Raw genomic sequence first — 20,238 nt, 5'->3', positions numbered from 1 at the left:
CAAAATAAGAGCCCCCAAAACTCATATATTAGGCCTACCTGTTGTCTCCATACATTCAGAAAATCGTAAAAATAAAAGTCCTAATTTCCACAGACCAATTCCACCTCAGATGGAGAGGACACCTTCTCAAGGTGTCCCCTGCAAAGTTTCAGGACATTCTGATGTTGTTTTACAAAATAAGAGCCCCCAAAACTCATAAATTAGGCCTACCTGTTGTCTCCATACATTCAGAAAATCATAAAAATAAAAGTCCTAATTTCCACAGACCAATTCCACCTCAGATGGAGAGGACACCTTCTCAACGTGTCCCCTGCAAAGTTTCAGGACATTCTGATGTTGTTTTACAAAATAAGAGCCCCCAAAACTCATATATCACCTGTTGTCTGCATACATTCAGAAAATCATAAAAATAAAAGTCCTAATTTCCACAGACCAATTCCACCTCAGATGGAGAGGACACCTTCTCAAGGTGTCCCCTGCAAAGTTTCAGGACATTCTGATGTTGTTTTACAAAATAAGAGCCCCCAAAACTCATATATCACCTGTTGTCTGCATACATTCAGAAAATCATAAAAATAAAAGTCCTAATTTCCACAGACCAATTCCACCTCAGATGGAGAGGACACCTTCTCAAGGTGTCCCCTGCAAAGTTTCAGGACATTCTGATGTTGTTTTACAAAATAAGAGCCCCCAAAACTCATATATTAGGCCTACCTGTTGTCTCCATACATTCAGAAAATCGTAAAAATAAAAGTCCTAATTTCCACAGACCAATTCCACCTCAGATGGAGAGGACACCTTCTCAAGGTGTCCCCTGCAAAGTTTCAGGACATTCTGATGTTGTTTTACAAAATAAGAGCCCCCAAAACTCATATATCACCTGTTGTCTGCATACATTCAGAAAATCATAAAAATAAAAGTCCTAATTTCCACAGACCAATTCCACCTCAGATGGAGAGGACACCTTCTCAAGGTGTCCCCTGCAAAGTTTCAGGACATTCTGATGTTGTTTTACAAAATAAGAGCCCCCAAAACTCATATATTAGGCCTACCTGTTGTCTCCATACATTCAGAAAATCGTAAAAATAAAAGTCCTAATTTCCACAGACCAATTCCACCTCAGATGGAGAGGACACCTTCTCAAGGTGTCCCCTGCAAAGTTTCAGGACATTCTGATGTTGTTTTACAAAATAAGAGCCCCCAAAACTCATAAATTAGGCCTACCTGTTGTCTCCATACATTCAGAAAATCATAAAAATAAAAGTCCTAATTTCCACAGACCAATTCCACCTCAGATGGAGAGGACACCTTCTCAACGTGTCCCCTGCAAAGTTTCAGGACATTCTGATGTTGTTTTACAAAATAAGAGCCCCCAAAACTCATATATCACCTGTTGTCTGCATACATTCAGAAAATCATAAAAATAAAAGTCCTAATTTCCACAGACCAATTCCACCTCAGATGGAGAGGACACCTTCTCAACGTGTCCCCTGCAAAGTTTCAGGACATTCTGATGTTGTTTTACAAAATAAGAGCCCCCAAAACTCATATATCACCTGTTGTCTGCATACATTCAGAAAATCATAAAAATAAAAGTCCTAATTTTCACAGACCAATTCCACCTCAGATGGAGAGGACACCTTCTCAAGGTGTCCCCTGCAAAGTTTCAGGACATTCTGATGTTGTTTTACAAAATAAGAGCCCCCAAAACTCATATATTAGGCCTACCTATTGTCTCCATTCATTCAGAAAATCATAAAAATAAAAGTCCTAATTTCCACAGACCAATTCCACCTCAGATGGAGAGGACACCTTCTCAACGTGTCCCCTGCAAAGTTTCAGGACATTCTGATGTTGTTTTACAAAATAAGAGCCCCCAAAACTCATATATTAGGCCTACCTGTTGTCTCCATACATTCAGAAAATCATAAAAATAAAAGTCCTAATTTCCACAGACCAATTCCACCTCAGATGGAGAGGACACCTTCTCAAGGTGTCCCCTGCAAAGTTTCAGGACATTCTGATGTTGTTTTACAAAATAAGAGCCCCCAAAACTCATATATTAGGCCTACCTATTGTCTCCATTCATTCAGAAAATCATAAAAATAAAAGTCCTAATTTCCACAGACCAATTCCACCTCAGATGGAGAGGACACATTCTCAACGTGTCCCCTGCAAAGTTTCAGGACATTCTGATGTTGTTTTACAAAATAAGAGCCCCCAAAACTCATATATTAGGCCTACCTGTTGTCTCCATACATTCAGAAAATCATAAAAATAAAAGTCCTAATTTCCACAGACCAATTCCACCTCAGATGGAGAGGACACCTTCTCAACGTGTCCCCTGCAAAGTTTCAGGACATTCTGATGTTGTTTTACAAAATAAGAGCCCCCAAAACTCATATATTAGGCCTACCTGTTGTCTCCATACATTCAGAAAATCATAAAAATAAAAGTCCTAATTTCCACAGACCAATTCCACCTCAGATGGAGAGGACACCTTCTCAAGGTGTCCCCTGCAAAGTTTCAGGACATTCTGATGTTGTTTTACAAAATAAGAGCCCCCAAAACTCATATATTAGGCCTACCTGTTGTCTCCATACATTCAGAAAATCATAAAAATAAAAGTCCTAATTTCCACAGACCAATTCCACCTCAGATGGAGAGGACACCTTCTCAACGTGTCCCCTGCAAAGTTTCAGGACATTCTGATGTTGTTTTACAAAATAAGAGCCCCCAAAACTCATATATTAGGCCTACCTGTTGTCTCCATACATTCAGAAAATCATAAAAATAAAAGTCCTAATTTCCACAGACCAATTCCACCTCAGATGGAAATTAGGACTTTTATTTTTATGATTTTCTGAATGTATGGAGACAACAGGTAGGCCTAATATATGAGTTTTGGGGGCTCTTATTTTGTAAAACAACATCAGAATGTCCTGAAACTTTGCAGGGGACACCTTGAGAAGGTGTCCTCTCCATCTGAGGTGGAATTGGTCTGTGGAAATTAGGACTTTTATTTTTATGATTTTCTGAATGAATGGAGACAATAGGTAGGCCTAATATATGAGTTTTGGGGGCTCTTATTTTGTAAAACAACATCAGAATGTCCTGAAACTTTGCAGGGGGCACGGTGAGAAGGTGTCCTCTCCATCTGAGGTGGAATTGGTCTGTGCAAATTAGGACTTTTATTTTTATGATTTTCTGAATGTATGCAGACAACAGGTGATATATGAGTTTTGGGGGCTCTTATTTTGTAAAACAACATCAGAATGTCCTGAAACTTTGCAGGGGACACGTTGAGAAGGTGTCCTCTCCATCTGAGGTGGAATTGGTCTGTGGAAATTAGGACTTTTATTTTTATGATTTTCTGAATGTATGGAGACAACAGGTAGGCCTAATATATGAGTTTTGGGGGCTCTTATTTTGTAAAACAACATCAGAATGTCCTGAAACTTTGCAGGGGACACCTTGAGAAGGTGTCCTCTCCATCTGAGGTGGAATTGGTCTGTGGAAATTAGGACTTTTATTTTTATGATTTTCTGAATGTATGCAGACAACAGGTGATATATGAGTTTTGGGGGCTCTTATTTTGTAAAACAACATCAGAATGTCCTGAAACTTTGCAGGGGACACCTTGAGAAGGTGTCCTCTCCATCTGAGGTGGAATTGGTCTGTGGAAATTAGGACTTTTATTTTTATGATTTTCTGAATGTATGGAGACAATAGGTAGGCCTAATATATGAGTTTTGGGGGCTCTTATTTTGTAAAACAACATCAGAATGTCCTGAAACTTTGCAGGGGACACGTTGAGAAGGTGTCCTCTCCATCTGAGGTGGAATTGGTCTGTGGAAATTAGGACTTTTATTTTTATGATTTTCTGAATGTATGGAGACAACAGGTAGGCCTAATACATGAGTTTTGGGGGCTCTTATTTTGTAAAACAACATCAGATAGATTAGATAGATAGATAGATAGATAGATAGATAGATAGATAGATAGATAGATAGATAGATAGATAGATAGATAGATAGATAGATAGATAGATAGATAGATAGATGGACGGACGGACGGACGGACGGACGGACTGACTGACTAACTGAAATAGCCTTCGCTGGAAGAATGGTTGACTGAATGGTTTCAGAATGGTTGACGGTCTTACCGTAATACCTAGTGTATAAGCGCATAGAGAAATATAGGGGCGGCTAGTTTGACCGCTCATTTCGAGGTGGAGGCTGGCTTGACTGCAGTGCTGTACTGCTCTCTCTCCCTCGCGCATATTCATAAAAATCAATCGACAAGATAGTAAGAGGTCGGAAGACCGCGGTTTCACGTGGAGCATTTGGAGATTTTTAGAGATTATAGACTCTAGGAACAACATCTCAATGAACAACATCTCAACTATAAAGGCCTGTCTCATATAAGTTAGACGCCTATCTCAAGTACAAGCCGGTGCAGTTCGACGATTTGGGCAAATAAAAGCCCGGGCTATTATTTGAAGTTGTACGGTATTTAAGACCTGGAAAAGAAAAGAGACACTGACCTGTCAAAAGGCTTCCCAGTTTCTCGCTGACGATCGGTAATAGTTGATAAATTAAACTTTTCCCAAAGGGAGTAGGGCCACAACATCACCTCCATTCAAAATGTTTAATACACACTCTTCGTGTTCGGGCTTCAGTTTGCTAATGCCGGGAATATTCTCCACAACAGAGCGAATTGCATCCGCGTCTCCATATCAGCGGTCGTTTTCGATTTCCCTGACCTAATCTTAAACACGGCGCTTACCGACTACGTCACGGCTTTCAGCCCGCCCTCTGTTCGTTGATTGGCCAGGCTGTTTTCAGGCCGGTGGAAAACAGAAAGATAGGCTGCTATCTCAGACTGACTACAGGAGCGAAATGAAATTAGCGGAAGTAGGAAGTCTGACGTAGTCAGGCTAGGTCAAATGGTCTTTAAACAGAAAAAGAATTGTGTTGGGTAAGAGCAACTATACCAGCCTGTGTCATGTGCCTCTGGCATCAATACCACATGCAAAGCAGTCTTTTATTTTTACTTAAATTGTTGCTTGTAAAGAAGTAATGCAGTTTGGATTCAAATTCAAATGATTAAAATACTATTAGAGATACAATTGTGTTATATTTTCACTGATGGCCGCTGGAGATGCCGCTCACTGGTGGCCGCTGGAGATGCCACCGGAAGTGCCGCTTCGAGATGCCGATGCCGCATTTTGCGCTTAATTAAGCCGACAATTTATGAAGGTGTAAAGGCTGTTAGTAGATTTGTACACAAATAAACAATGTTAATAAAGGATTTGTTTTGGTTCGTTAACGACTCGGTGTTTTTATTTCAGAACTATCCACAGTGGCGGACTTATACTGCCCCTGAATCCAAGTTCGTCATACTCCATGTATGAAACTAGGTAATACATCATTCACGTCTTTCTTAAATTAATTTAAATACTCCTATTTTGCGTTTAACAGTATTGTCTTGCCAACGTTTAACACGCTTTTAGCATTGATTTGACTATCTTCTTAAGTCATATTCTCCAGTATGGAAGTAAAATAATGACAAATGTTTTTGAAACAAAAAGCCTGTTGAATTGTACTACTTGAAAAAAATATGCATTGTATTAACCCTGCTTGTATTTTAATGCATTGTATTTTTAGGACTTGCATTTTTATGGGCTGAAATTTAGCATGGTTGAATATTTAGGCTGTGAATATTTCAATTCAAAACATTTCAAACACATTTTCATTAGTAAAATTTCAATAATCCATTTTCACCTTTCATATTTCACTTACAAAATATTCAAACTGATTAAAAATACAACCTATATTCAACAGGGGGGTTTCGGTCCATTGTATTTCGCTTTCAAATTCGCTTCCACAAATTCAGTGGTTCAAATTCGACAGTAAATTCAACGTTGACATCCAGGAGCTGCAGGAAAAGTAGTAGATTACCGAGCATAATCTCCATCTGCTGTTAGTCGACCTCACCAGCAGGGGGTGCAAGCGCGTGTGAGATCCGTGTCTCTGTCAGCAGCGGCTGGTCTTAAACGGACAGTAGCCAATGAAGCTTTCTGTCAGTAAAGTTAATCAAAGAACAAAGAACAAAGGGAACAGAGAAAATCACTCACTGCTCTTGACTAAAGAACTTTTGTAACTTTAATAACGATTAATCTGTATATATAATTAAAAATGTATGCAGTGCAAGCTGTTTGATAACTTTATTCAATTATTTCTGTATAGCCTATTTCCTATACCTGTTAGACAAATATTTAAATATTCTCTCTTTATGCTGTTTCTACATTAATTTGGAGATTAACTGTGAAATTATTACATTATAAAATATATTAAAAACGTACGATTTTTTAATGGCGATTAATCGTGATTAATCATAAAAAAAATGTGTGATTAAACCAAGCGGCAACATTCTAATCTGAAAAATGAAGCCTACCCGGAAGTGCGAAAAACTGCAATACATCGAAAATCCGCTAGAGGGAGGTCCCAAAAGGGAGCAAATATCCATAGACCTCATGTTAAAATGTCCGTTTTCACAGCATAAATTTATGTTTTTACAGGTTGGTCCCATGGACTTTTATTGTATTTTTCGATAGGTTCCGAGTGCCTGACAACTGTGAGGGGGTGAATTTTTTTCTAACTCGTTAGTTTAGATCGTATTTAGATAAAATGTATGACAAATAAGGGCGTGGTTAACTTTGATTGACAGCTTGATTGACAGCTGATAACGGGCTGCGTCGAGTAGAATTCCTGAAATTTGACGTCTTGGCCATGATCTGACACAACACATCATACCACCTCTGTAACCTTTCTGAACATTTGTATTGAAATATCGTACATAACATGGGTTGCTCTGCTATAAACTGCACTAACCGACACTGTAGGAGGACTTCGCTCCTTTTTTTCTGGTAAGTGATATTCCACTACTATTTATTTCACGTAGTTAGCACTATTTAGCATCAATGTTTGTGGGCAGTCGCACTGCAACAGTTAGCATTAAATCGCCTCAGATAAGTTAGCGTCCGAGGTACTTTACCTTATAACTGACGTTTGAAACACTGTAAATGCGTCTGCCAAATGAATAAATGTAACATAAGAATAGACTGATCTGCGAGCTAGTTGGTCGCACGTCAGAGGCGCCCGCGCCATTGGATGTGCAGTTGCCGCAGTACAGCCTATGAGCGAGCTATGCTGCTGCAAATGCGCTTTACATATAGGCTTCAATAAATCGAGGAAAAGGAGTTTCAACATAAGAATGATACTGGCTGTAAAAAGTAGCCTAGTCTGCCAGTCGAACTTGTAACGTCAGATAGCTGAGGCTGCTTGGCTGAAGAGGCGCGTCCACCCGATTGCACGTGAGCTTCTACATCTGTCTTTACGGTCAGTCTCAGTCTCACACAAAACCCGCCCTTTTACCCATATATGGATTGGCCAGAAAGTGGGCGGGGTTAGGATTTCCCAAGATTTCCAGTAGCACCTCAATACAGTACATGAGATCCACGTGGAGGAGTCGGATCAAGATCCAAGGGGTGGAGATGGGTAGGATTAGGGGTGGGTTTAGGGATTAGGGGTGGGTTTAGGGATCAGGGGGCGGAGATGGGTAGGTTTAGGTATATGTAAGGTGGGAGGAGTTGGATCTGGATCCGACTCCTCCCCGTGGATTTCATGTACTGCATTGAGAACATAGACAGTAAAAGAAATGGACACAGCGACCCCATAGACTTCAACGGAGAAAAGTAAAGTCAAATAGAAGCACTCACTTCCTGATTGCCAAGCGCACTGCGCATGCTCAAACTGAGCTTGAAGACGTAGTTGTGACGTGAGCAACCTGACTGACAGTTGTACGTCTTCTAGTAGCGGTGCCAAGAGGAATCTGAATCATTCCCTTCTGAATCTTGCAGAGCCGGAGATCGTGAGTATTAGCTGTTCATGAGCTCGCAGCAGGAGCAACTTTATGACTCTCTATGGGCTTCTCCCTTGACTTTATGCCTCCACGTCCCCCGATTGCACGTGAGCTTCTACATCTGTCTTTACGGTCATTTCTCTTCTATGCGACAGAGAGTCGCGTGTTATGACTCAATCGTTAGCCTATTTTTACAAAAACTGCTTCTACGGGGCCACAACGTAAGATACAAGGTAATGGAGCATTTTATACATTGTCGTGTTTCTTTAGAAATAAATAATGGACAAATGGAGTCTTTAAACGTCTCAGATGTAAAGTTATTCGCTGTCAAAGTGACGCAAAAATGAATGGGAGTCAATGGGATGCTAACAGCAGGTGAAGGCTTGTTAGCCAATGGCGGCGCCCGGGGAGACTTCAGTTTCCGGCTGGTGGATTATCCCCTTGATTGAGAACCATCTCAAGATTTCCCAAGATGGCGCCGCCCATACCCCCCATAAACGGCCTCAAAACCGTTCTTCAGAAAGTCTATGGGTGACGTCACAGACGCTTTGTCCATATTTTTTACAGTCCATGGATTAAACTAGTTAATTGCAATCGATAAAAATAAATAAAAAAGAAACATGAATAAGTCTTATTCATGTTTATTTTTATTGAATATTATGTATTTATTTATGTTAATATCTGCGCAATTCATGTGTATTTAGCCTGCCTCTGAACCCCCCCCCCCCCTCGTAGCCAGGAGACAATGCCCCAACAATGTTGTTACCCAAATGTTGACAGGTATGGTTGGGCTGCGTTTGGTTGCATAAGGTCTGTAAACAGTGAAACTACTCACTTACACTGCATTATGGGAGACGCGTGTCCTTTGGGTTATCACAAAACTACTGTCAGTAATGAGACTTCAAATCCATTGTTCCAATAAACATGGTCAAAGGCTAAAGTTCTCTTTATACAATTTAAGCGATGGCAATATCTCTTACCTCACATACTGTCAGTAAGTATGCTTTTACAGAGGCTGCTCATCTTTACAGTGCTGGCTGCGGCACTTCATGCTGTGAGTGATTTTCTGTATTTATAATTTACCCTTTATAACATTATACTTTAACAGGCTTTGGTCCCTATTGCATATGCAATTATCTGGATATCTACAGTGATTGCTATCTCTAAATGCATTGGGATTAACCATATTCCTGCCATGACTTTCAGATTCCAGTTTCGACTCGTATTCATGGTAAGATTAATGATTTTAATTAATTACTGTAAGTTATACATTTTTTTGATTTCATTCATCTAAATAAATGTACAACACTATATTTATTACAGAGGTTGAAGATGAACCAAATTTCAACCCTTTCATCAACCTTGGTAAATTGTTTTATACATTATATTACAAAAACACCGAGGCAACAAAGTTCCTTTTAATATTCAAAGAAATACTTTAGTTTGATTACTTTGCAAAATATTGCACAAATGCATTATTTTATTACTAAACAATTTAACTTGTTTGTCAGGAGCAAAAACCCGACTGATTGAGGGAGACATAGCCCTACCCGTAAGTGCATGTCATGTCATAATTGAGTTTTGTTGCACATGCTGAAATCTTCTTAATAATATCTATCACTATCTATTGTTGATTTAAAAAACTGTCTATTAAAACCTACATCCCTTTACAGCCTGGTCGAGTTGGTCTTATTAACACAACTTACAGATGGAAGTTCCCTATTCCATACATTCTATCTGACAGCCTGGGTAAGTGATATTCACTTGTTTTCCAAATCATTCAAAAACAAAAACTGACTAATTTGTGTTTTTATAATACTGATTTTCTTCATGGATAAATTCTCCCCATTTTACACAGACCTTAATGCAAAAGGTGCGGTCCATCAGGCATTTGAAATGTACCGTCTAAAGTCATGTGTTGATTTCAAACCCTATGAGGGAGAGAAGACATTTATCAAATTTGAGAAAAGAGATGTGTGCAGCCAAACATTGCAAATAATATTTCTGTTATAACATCCGCATATTTATGTTGAGCATGAGCACATCCACAGAATTTTACCACAAATTTAGATAATCTGGGCCTGATAAAAAATGTGTGTATGATAATAATAAGCTCTGCTAAATAAACAAAATAACAAACCATTGTAGCATTCTAATGATGGTGTTTAGCAAATGGGATTCCGCCATGAGACAACACTTATCGTACATTATAAAACAAAGTAAGTCACACTAACAGGACTTGTAATTGCGGTAGGTGCTGGTCCTATGTTGGAGATCTACAGAACGGGCAGGTGCTTTCTCTGGGGCCGGGCTGTGACCATAAGGCTGTGATTGAGCATGAACTCCTGCATGCCCTGGGCTTTTACCATACGCAGTCTCGCCAGGATCGAGATGACTATGTGAAGATCTGGCTAGATCAGGTCACTGAAGGTTAGTTCATTTGTTTTGCATTATTTCCTGTGTAGTTTAAAGGGGTCATATAATGCCATTTTTTTTTACAAGTTAATATGAATCTTTAGGGTCTAAATGAAAACTTTGTAATATACTTTTATTAAAAATTCTCATTAGTATTGTAAGAAAACACTAATTTTACCTGGTCAAAAACATCTCTGTTTTCAGCACGCCGTTTCAGTGCATATGACTTTAAATGATAATGAGCCCCGCTCACCCCGCCCCTCTGTTCTTTGGGGCGTTTTGATAATAATGATTATATAGATCAGTGGTTTTGACACAAAGCACGTGGAGTGTTGCCTTGACAACAGTTGAGGGTATATTTTGGAGAAAGAATGGCAGCGGGAGTCTCTGAGGACACATCTGTGCAACCATATCAGTTTGAACCGGAGTCGGACCCGGAACAAGATGACGGCCCGAAGAAGTTCGACAATTAAGGCTCGAACAGAACGTTTCTGAATGGTTGGTTAACGTAATGTCACTTTGATCTATCTTTGTATGTACTGGCAGGGTAGAGTAGTGAGATACGAACGCTGTGTGTATACTGATGTATAGGTTAGTTCATTGACAGATTGATGTTACAGTTAATGGTCATGAATTTTTTTTTATAATGGTTATTTAAACGTTACACTCACTTCTTCTGGAGGTGCAGCAGGGACACGAATAGTTGGTACCGATTCTTTTTTCAGGAGCAGCTTCTTAGCAAAACCAGCTTCATACTGACCCTCTTTATAAAGCAGTCTGGTGAGAAATGATTCGCGCAAACATGAAAGCATCGACTTTGCTCGTGGGGAATATTCCCTTCGAAAACAAAACTCAGCCACTGCGTCTTCAGCGGTTCGGATTTAGGAACATCAAAATGACTGTTGTGTTCGTTATTACACCCAAAAACAGAACACCACAATCGCTTAGACGCCATTCTGCTCCAGTGTATCAACAATAGCGGACTATGATGACAGCTCGCTCAGGGCAGGTCTGTGTTGAAACGCTGCTGTCAATCAACAATCGTGGGAGGGGCGTCCGATTTAGTGACATCACACGGTCGAACGGCTCAATTTGAGACAGAGGAAAACATATAAGGAGATTAAAACAAAAACACTGGATGGATTTTTATCTTTATATGATGGTTGTGTACAGGCACTGCCAACACACATTTCAGTACAATCAACTTGTAAAAGTGCATGTACCATTATATGACCCCTTTAATATTCATTACTTACTCTTACAATTTTGCATGTGGCTTTTATTTATAACATGATGTTTTTGTTTCTAGGCATGGAGCATAATTTCAACAAATATGATGACAGTTTTGTTACAGATCTAAATACACCATATGACTACGAGTCTGTCATGCATTATCGTCCATTTGCTTTCAACAAAGACCCCAGTATTCCTACCATCACAACCAACATCCCAGAGTTCTTCAACATCATAGGGCAATACCTGGACTTTAGTGAGATGGATGTTGTCAGACTGAATCGAATGTACAACTGCTGTAGGTTATCAATATTAATATAGAAATATGAATATGAATATGAAAAATGAAATATGAAAAATGTAAATATGAATGCATATATACATTTTTATCCCCAGCCTCTTCTCTTACCCTGCTGGACCAGTGCGCTTTTGAAAACATAAACATTTGTGGGATGGTACAGAGTTTGACTGACGATGCTGATTGGGTCCATCTTAAGAGCTCTCCTGGCTCCGAGGATCATACTCTCAATGGACTATGCAGAGGTTACAAAACTCCATTGCCTGAAATAGACATTTTCCATTGTGGCTGCAGTTTGGCCAATTTAAATAACTTTTTATTTTATTTATAGATTTAGGATATACTATGCACTTTGACACCTCCACTGGAAATGCAGAACAATCCGCTCTCCTTGAGTCCCGCATCTTATATCCTAAGAGGAAGCTGCAGTGCCTGCAGTTTTTCTACAAAATGACAGGGAGTGTAAAGGACAGGCTAGTGATTTGGGCCAAGATGGATGATGGAACAGGAACCGTGCGAAAACTAAAGAAACTGCATACAATCTGGGGTAATTGTTTTCCTTTTTGAACTATACTTAGACTCCTAAAAGAACCAGTGGAAACATTTCATTCTACTAAAGGCTCTTTAGATTTTTCAAATGTTCTTCCACTGAGAAAAAATGGTTCTTTTAAGAACTGTTCACTGAAAGACTCTGTGGTGAACCAAAGACCCCAATTTGTAGGTGTAAATTGCAGGAAAGCTTATAAAGATTGTAAAATAATTTTAAATCAACTTTTCATGTCCACACATTCATGTATTAATTTAGTGAGGGACTGTATAATAATCAGAATAATGTGCGTAATCATTATCCCTTAAATGATCCTTTATGTAATCCTTTATCATAAAATGAATGTGGTGATAACAAAAGGCTTATCTTACCCAGCTGACGAAGACGAAACATGGAAGATTGCTCATGTGCCATTGCAGATAGGAGCAAAATTCCGCTATGCATTCCAGGCAGTGAGAGGAGACCCTGCCAACTCTGGAGGAGGCATATTCATCGATGACATCAGCCTGACAGAGACCCACTGCCCAGCCGCTGTCTGGCGCATCCAGAACTTCTCGAGCATCCTGAAAACAGCCGACTACAACACCGTGCTGAACAGCCCTCGTTTCTACAGTCCTGAGGGTTACGCTTATGGGATTCAAGTACGCCCAATCTCTAGCTACTCCGATTACACAGGCAACTACACTGGTTTGTACTTCCATCTGGCCAGTGGTGACAATGACATTGTGATGCAGTGGCCTGCTGTGAACCGCCAGGCCACCATAGTGGTGATGGACCAGGATCCAGACATTAAGCTGAGGATGTCCTCTGCTCGTAGCCTCACCACTGACCTGACCACAGGTATGTGGTGATGGCTTCTATTGTGATATATATATATATATATATATATGTGTGAATATATACTGTATGTGATATAACATGTTCTTTTTGTTTTCCTGTTCTTTAGTCAATGGAGACCAACTAATATGGGACAATCCAAGAAAGTTTGGGACCTTTGACTCAAGCTGCCAGTGTTATCGAGGAGAGTCAGTGGGATGGAGGAGTTTCATAAAACACTACGACTTACGCAGACGGAATTACCTGAAAAATGATGACCTCATCATCTTTGTTGACTTTGAGGGTACGTTTACACTGAGTAACACATTCTGTCTTAGACATTAATAGTGTTACTGTCTAATAATTTGGTTTTGTGTGTCTTTTTAAAGACTTAACAAGCCTGATAAATAGTGAAGTTCCGGTTGCACCAAAGGTTTGAGGCCGATAAGTGTGTAAGTGAGCTCAGTTACCATAACTACAGCAGTTTTATTCTTTCAGAACAAAAGGACTTGCAATAAGCTTTAGTTTACACTTTATTTCGATAGTCCTCTTTAGAAATTCTACAAATAACTTTGCAACCACATGTCAACTAACTCTCATTAATGTGCAACTATACATCAACAGCAACAACATCAAAAACAAAAATTCATTAGATTAAAGTAGACTTTTAGGTCAGGGTTAGCAGAATAAGTTGAAATCTACTTGCAAAGTAACTTATAGTCAGTAGAATGTCTGTTGGGAGAGCATCAAAATAAAGTGTATTCAGCAGATATTAAGCAGACAATCTGCTAATACTCTAATAACTAGTTGACATGTAGTTGCAATGTATATATTATTCAGTAAAATTTCTAAAGTGGACTATCGAAATAAAGTGTTACCACTCCATTGTTACTCAAGTGTTATTGGTTTAACTACCTCTGCTTTTGATCTACCAATAACTAATAAAGAAATAATCAGTAGTTTGATAAATGACATACAGTATGATATGTTTGTGAAATTGTATGAGAGAATTGAACTTTTTATCTCTTGAAACAGGTGCCTGTCTGAAGAGAGAAAGCTGTGTGCATTGTGGAGAACGTCATCTAACACATCTTAAAATGGAATTATGATTACTACAAATATGTGTTTGATATACTCACTCTGTACTCTAACTTTTTAAACATTCCCAATGTCTGAAATGAAACTCTTTTACCAAACGTCGTATTAATGCAGCAGTCAATAATTGTGAATATCTTACACATTGCACTGGCATCTGAAGTGATACACCTGCATGCAGTTGAAACCTTGTTAGTTTTCTGTGTGCACTTTACTGTTAAAATGTAATAATATCTTAATCTTATCTGAAATCTGATATGACTGCATTGACCTATGTTGCAGTGCTGAGGTTATACTCCTCTTCATATATTGGCCTGCAGTAAACCTTTAACTCTATTCCTCTTATCTTTTATTTTGAGTTTGCAGATCGGATATCAAAAAGTCCTTTTACACATAAGCTTTTGTGCTTTAAAGTCACCAATGAAATTGCAACAACTTGTCCCACTTGCAACAACATCTCTTCTCTTCTCTTCTCTTCTCTTCTCTTCTCTTCTCTTCTCTTCTCTTCTCTTCTCTTCTCTTCTCTTCTCTTCTCTGATGGTGTGTTTAATGGAGCGAGGATCACTCACAGGACATCACAATAGCAAACCACAATGATCCAACAATGATTCACTCAGATACAGTATACATCACAATAGAGAAGAAAAGTCTATCGCAAATTCTGTTCCTTGCTGACTTTATTAAACAAAAAATGGGTCACCAAATATTAATTTCAATTCAGGAACATGTTGTGGCTTTAGTTACTTATTTTCTACTACATTTCAAGCATAATCAATGCGTGTTTTTCTAAGATTTCAGTTTTTAGTTTAGCCCATTAAATACAACATTGCTGCTAAAAAATGATCGAAATAAGTCTGAATCACATTTTTCTTTGCTCATCAGATGTTATGAGCGACACAATGTAAATATATCCATTTTGACAGATTGAATTCATAATACTGTTATCGTAAAGAAGGATAAAGATAAAAAAGATAAAGAAGAAAGAGATAAAGATAGATATAGAAGAGCTGATGCATGCAGTAAACAGACACTTCACAATACACATGACAGTCCATTAACCAACTGGTCCATCCACTTGTGTTACTTCACCTGGTAATTGTATGTGCTTCTCAGACCAAAGTTCTACTCCAACTCTGACTTTATTGGTATGTTTGTAAGTGCGCTAAACCCTGTTGTCGTCTCCTGGAGTTAACATGGACACGGTGTGGAGAAGCATTCTCTTCATAGTACTTCTCACGTTCAAGGTATTTTAAAATTTATTATTATTCATTTTTAAATATAAAAACGTCTTGACATTTTGAGTTATGGTAAAGTAAACACATCCAATGAAAATGTATTAATCTAATCTATAATCAATCTATCTTGCAGGTGCATGCCCTTCCAACACAATATGGTACAACATTTTAGACATTTTAAAGATCATGTTCAATTTGAATTTTATCTTAATAGAGCTTCTTACAAGCTTGCATGCTTTATTAAATATTAGTTAAGGATGCAGATGCAGGTGAATTACGGGAGGACATTCTTGAAATCAATTTAGGTCAGTAAAAATTAATTTGTAGAAAAGTAAACAGTTTGCCATACAAGCATAAGTGTTTTACATGCATGCGATACAATCTTATTATACATATATTTGTCAGTTCAATAAGAGAAAAACATCAATTTTAAAGTATCTGAATTTATCCATTTTCATTGAAACATTTCAGATTCCCAGAGAGATTTGTTTGAAGGAGATATTGCTGGAGATGTAAGTCTTTCTTTTTAAAACAAATGTCCATTGTCCAAATCTACTGCCTTTTATTTTTTTAATCTTATTTTATACACAATATTTTAATTCCTAAAACGAACTCTTATCTTAGCCACGAAGAAATGCAATATTAGATGAAAAATCAAGATGGGAGTTTCCCATTCCATACATACTCACAGATAGTTTGGGTGAGATTATTTATTATTTTCAAATGCAAAATCAACCAACTGATTCCAGGATGAGAATATTCATATAGCTTCACTTGTTTAGATCTTAATGCAAAAGGAGTGATCCTTCAAGCATTTGAAATGTATCGTCTCAAGTCTTGCGTGGACTTTAAGCCCTATGAAGGAGAGAGCACCTATATTTCTTTCACAAAGCTGGATGGGTAAGTAAAAATCAGCCTGGGCTGCTTTTCCCAAAAGCATTGTGAGCCTGCATCGATGCTTTTGGAAAATGCAGTTTTGTTTTTGTCATTGTTACAGATGTTGGTCATTTGTGGGAGATTTAAAGAGAGGGCAGAACGTCTCCATAGGGGACAGATGTGACACCAAGGCCATCGTAGAGCATGAACTTCTCCATGCACTGGGTTTCTACCATGAACAGTCTCGTTCTGACAGAGATGACTATGTTCAAATCTGGTGGGATGAAATTATTCCAGGTTATTTGCATCTATTTTTATTATAAAAGTGCATCATGAATCTCTTTTTTGTGCAAATTTGTGATTTGCAATGCAAAAATGGGGAAGGATGGGACAAATGTAATGCCTCTTTCCTTTTGTCATCCAAATTTGTTCAGGAAAGGAGCACAATTTCAATAAGTATGAGGATGATTTTATAACCGATTTGAACACGCCCTATGATTATGAGTCCATCATGCACTACAGGCCTCTGTCTTTCAACAAGGACCCTGATATTCCCACCATAACCCCTACCATCCCTGCCTTCAATAACGTAATAGGACAGCGCTTAGACTTCAGTGCTCTTGATCTGGAAAGACTGAATCGCATGTATGAATGCAGTAAGTTCTGATATAACAACTGCCTCAGGCTCTTACAAACAATGCTTGACCTATTTCGTGCATGAAAAAACATTCCATACTTGCAGTATTGCCATATCAACTTGGTTTCTTTCAGCTGCAACCCACACTCTTCTGGATCAATGTGCCTTTGAGCAGATCAACATTTGTGGAATGATTCAGTATGATGAAGATGATGCTGACTGGGTCCAGACTTTGAGCTCTACAGATGTAAAGGACCACACACTTGCAGGAAACTGCAGAGGTAATTTCAGTTGAACACTTTTGTTTATAGAATAAAGCATCGTCAGGGTTCAACAAAAATATATATTTTTTTATATAAAAAAATAAAATAAAAACGTACAAACTTTTTGAAAAAAATGTCTTAACATTTAAAGTGAGATGACGTGAAGGCCAAGTATGGTAACCCATTCTCTGAATTTAAACCCATAGTAGTGGAGCAGTGAGTAGTGAACACACACACACCCGAGCAGTGAGCATTGCTTCCCTTTGCTGTGGTGCCTGGGGAGCAATTGGGGGTTACTGTAGGTGCCTTGCTCAAGGGAACCTCAGTCATTTTCTGCCGGTGTGGAGAATCGAACCCGCAACCTTTGGGTTACTAGTCTGACTCTCTAACCATTAGGCCATGCATGAGTCATGACTGCCCCAAATTTGATGAAATTTGGTGGAAAAAAATGACTGATAAATTATTTTCTGTATTAGTAAACTAGTTAAAATTTCCTTATGTGACAACAATATTCAATTATATATAGCCATTGAATTCCATTTTGCATAAACAATGTTTTATTATTAGATGCAGGCTATTTTATGACGTTTGACACCGCTAACAAGGCTAAGGGACACACAGCTTTGTTGGAGTCACGGATTCTTTACCCCAAGAGAAACCAGCAGTGCCTCGAGTTCTTCTACAAGATGACTGGAGACTCTGGTGACCAGCTCATCATTTGGGTCAAAAGGGATGATGGAACTGGCACTGTTCACAAAGTCAAAAAAGTTCACACAATCACAGGTCAGTTATGGCCAAACGTTACTATATGTGCACTCACATATCTATTATATAGCAAATATCATCTGTCTGATTTTTTATTTATTTAGTCGTAAAATATAACTATATTAATTCCCAGCTCTAAACTGCTAAAAGCAACCGTAGAGCATGAAGATATTAAGATATTATAAACATTAACATCATGTTTTTGTATAAAGCTGCTTTGTGCAAACAACTGATTTGTCTTGACTACTGACAATTGACTCAAAATATCTCTTCTGATAGCCTACGATTATGTATTAGATATTGAATACTGTGCACCTCTTTGATTTCTTCAGGGGACGGGGATGAGTCATGGAAGATTGCACACGTCACTCTAAATGTTGAGGAAAAGTTCCGGTACTTCTTTCAGGGTATTGTTGGCTCCAACAAAACATCAGGAGGGATCTTTATAGATGACATTACTCTGACTGAGACATCATGCCCAAATACTGTCTGGAGGATTCAGAACTTCACCAGCCTCCTTAATACTATCCCACAGGGTGACAGAGTTCAGAGTGCTCGTTTTTACAACTCTGAGGGTTACGCTTATGGAATTAATGTGTATCCAAATGGCAGGAATAACTCCGCTGAAGAGTTTGTTGGGATCACTTTTCACCTCTTCGCTGGTGAGAATGATGCAGTATTAGAATGGCCTGCAGCGAATCGGCAGGTCACTATTACGGCTATGGATCAAAATCCAGACTCAAGACTTCATATGTCTAACAGCAGAAGCTTCACCACTGGTACGTCTGTCCGTCTGTCTGTCCGTCCGTCCGTCCGTCCGTCCGTCCGTCTGTCTGTCTGTCTATCTATCTATCTATCTATCTATCTATCTATCTATCTATCTATCTATCTATCTATCTATCTATCTATCTATCTATCTATCTATCTATCTATCTATCTATCTATCTATCTATCTATCTATCTATCGTTCAGTCCATCCATCCGTCTATCCATCTTCGATTTCACATTGCAGCAATCAAGGAATTTTGAATGATTTAATGACCCCCATTAATCACTCACGTAGATGCTGACATGCGGTGGAGTAAACCATCTACGTTTGGAGAATGGGACGAAAGCTGCTTTTGCTTCAGAGGTCCAGAGTTTGGTTGGGCCACTTTCATCTCACACGATCAGCTCCATAGGCGGGACTTCCTCAAGAACGATGACCTGATCATCACTGTTAATTTCGATGGTAATTTTGATCATGCAGAACTGTTCCACCCATCACTAGTGTGTTTACAGCTTTTGGAATAAATATGTTAATTGTTAAAAGTGTGTTTTACTTTAACAACCAGATTTGACACATCTTGTAAAATCTGAAGTTCCAACCAAGCTCCAACTCTCAAGCAACCCCCAGCCTGCAGAAGAAAGCTTTGAGAGCCCAAAAGTCCGGGTACCACGAGCGATCAGCGACCCATGTCAGCCAAACCCCTGCCGTAATGGAGGAGCTTGTGTCATACTTCAGGGGATGGCAACATGCAGGTTAGTGCAGATCTGACCGTCATCTCAGCGTGTTTAATTATAAAACCACAGTTTGTTGCTTAAGAATGAAAAAAATGCTTGTGTTTGCGTGGCTTATATGTCTTCTGCAGGTGTGTCTCTGGACAGGCCATTGCGTACACAGGAGACACTTGTGAGAAACAGCACTTTGATGGAGGAATTCTGGGAGTTTTGATCGGTGGTGCTGCAGGAACTGTAGCTCTTACTGTTGCCATTATAGCGGTGATCTACAGGCAGAACTAAACCTATTTCATCATATTTGACATCTGAATAACCACTCTGTGATAAGCAAAGTATTTTATTGATGAACCATCTTACAATAGTATGCCCAAGAACTTTTATTCATAATAAAACTTGTGTTATTAACAATCTCATCTCTCTTTTTTCCATATCCCTTTACATGAAAAAAGGAAATCGGTCTAACTAAAAAACATTATGTGTCAAGCTCAAGAAGAGTGCATAGATGTATTAAATTATCTTTGGTTCATCAGATATTTTGTCAGAATTACTAAATAGCAGAAAAAGATGTCATAGTTCCATATGTTTAGCAAAATAGAAGCAGAGCTAAAACTAATCAGATTACAACCAAGGTA

General features: G+C 38.7%; 2 protein-coding genes across 3 annotated transcripts; both read left to right on the top strand.

Moving 5' to 3' along the window:
* The first annotated feature begins 8,896 nt into the window (after positions 1 to 8,896).
* On the top strand, positions 8,897 to 14,586 carry mep1a.1 (meprin A, alpha (PABA peptide hydrolase), tandem duplicate 1). Its single transcript, XM_056269088.1, has 14 exons — positions 8,897 to 8,980; positions 9,133 to 9,157; positions 9,250 to 9,291; positions 9,438 to 9,478; positions 9,600 to 9,675; positions 9,785 to 9,902; positions 10,181 to 10,356; positions 11,651 to 11,872; positions 11,971 to 12,117; positions 12,204 to 12,419; positions 12,795 to 13,259; positions 13,366 to 13,539; positions 13,625 to 13,687; positions 14,271 to 14,586. The coding sequence occupies exons 1-13, from the start codon at positions 8,927 to 8,929 to the stop codon at positions 13,672 to 13,674; spliced, it is 1,806 nt and encodes a 601-aa protein (XP_056125063.1). The 5' UTR covers positions 8,897 to 8,926; the 3' UTR covers positions 13,675 to 13,687; positions 14,271 to 14,586.
* An 851-nt stretch (positions 14,587 to 15,437) lies between these two features.
* On the top strand, positions 15,438 to 19,938 carry mep1a.2 (meprin A, alpha (PABA peptide hydrolase), tandem duplicate 2). Of its 2 annotated transcripts, XM_056269084.1 has the most exons (14): positions 15,438 to 15,574; positions 15,699 to 15,723; positions 15,817 to 15,870; positions 16,037 to 16,077; positions 16,190 to 16,265; positions 16,348 to 16,465; positions 16,563 to 16,738; positions 16,876 to 17,097; positions 17,213 to 17,359; positions 17,909 to 18,124; positions 18,439 to 18,885; positions 19,170 to 19,337; positions 19,441 to 19,627; positions 19,738 to 19,938. In XM_056269084.1, exons 1-14 carry the CDS (start codon positions 15,524 to 15,526, stop codon positions 19,886 to 19,888), a joined length of 2,079 nt encoding a protein of 692 aa, XP_056125059.1. In that variant the 5' UTR covers positions 15,438 to 15,523; the 3' UTR covers positions 19,889 to 19,938. The 2 variants fall into 2 exon arrangements, with proteins under 2 accessions (XP_056125059.1, XP_056125060.1); XM_056269085.1 differs by lacking the exons at positions 15,438 to 15,574; positions 15,699 to 15,723; positions 15,817 to 15,870; positions 16,190 to 16,265 and having other exon boundaries at positions 16,056 to 16,077.
* The last annotated feature ends 300 nt before the right edge of the window (positions 19,939 to 20,238 follow it).

The sequence above is a fragment of the Rhinichthys klamathensis genome, unplaced genomic scaffold (genome assembly GCF_029890125.1).
Source record: "Rhinichthys klamathensis goyatoka isolate OS25496 unplaced genomic scaffold, OSU_Roscu_1.1 h1tg000281l_1, whole genome shotgun sequence".
Classification (NCBI taxonomy): domain Eukaryota; kingdom Metazoa; phylum Chordata; class Actinopteri; order Cypriniformes; family Leuciscidae; genus Rhinichthys; species Rhinichthys klamathensis.
Note: the sequence above shows the minus strand (reverse complement) of the source record. Positions and strands in the feature narration are given on the sequence as shown.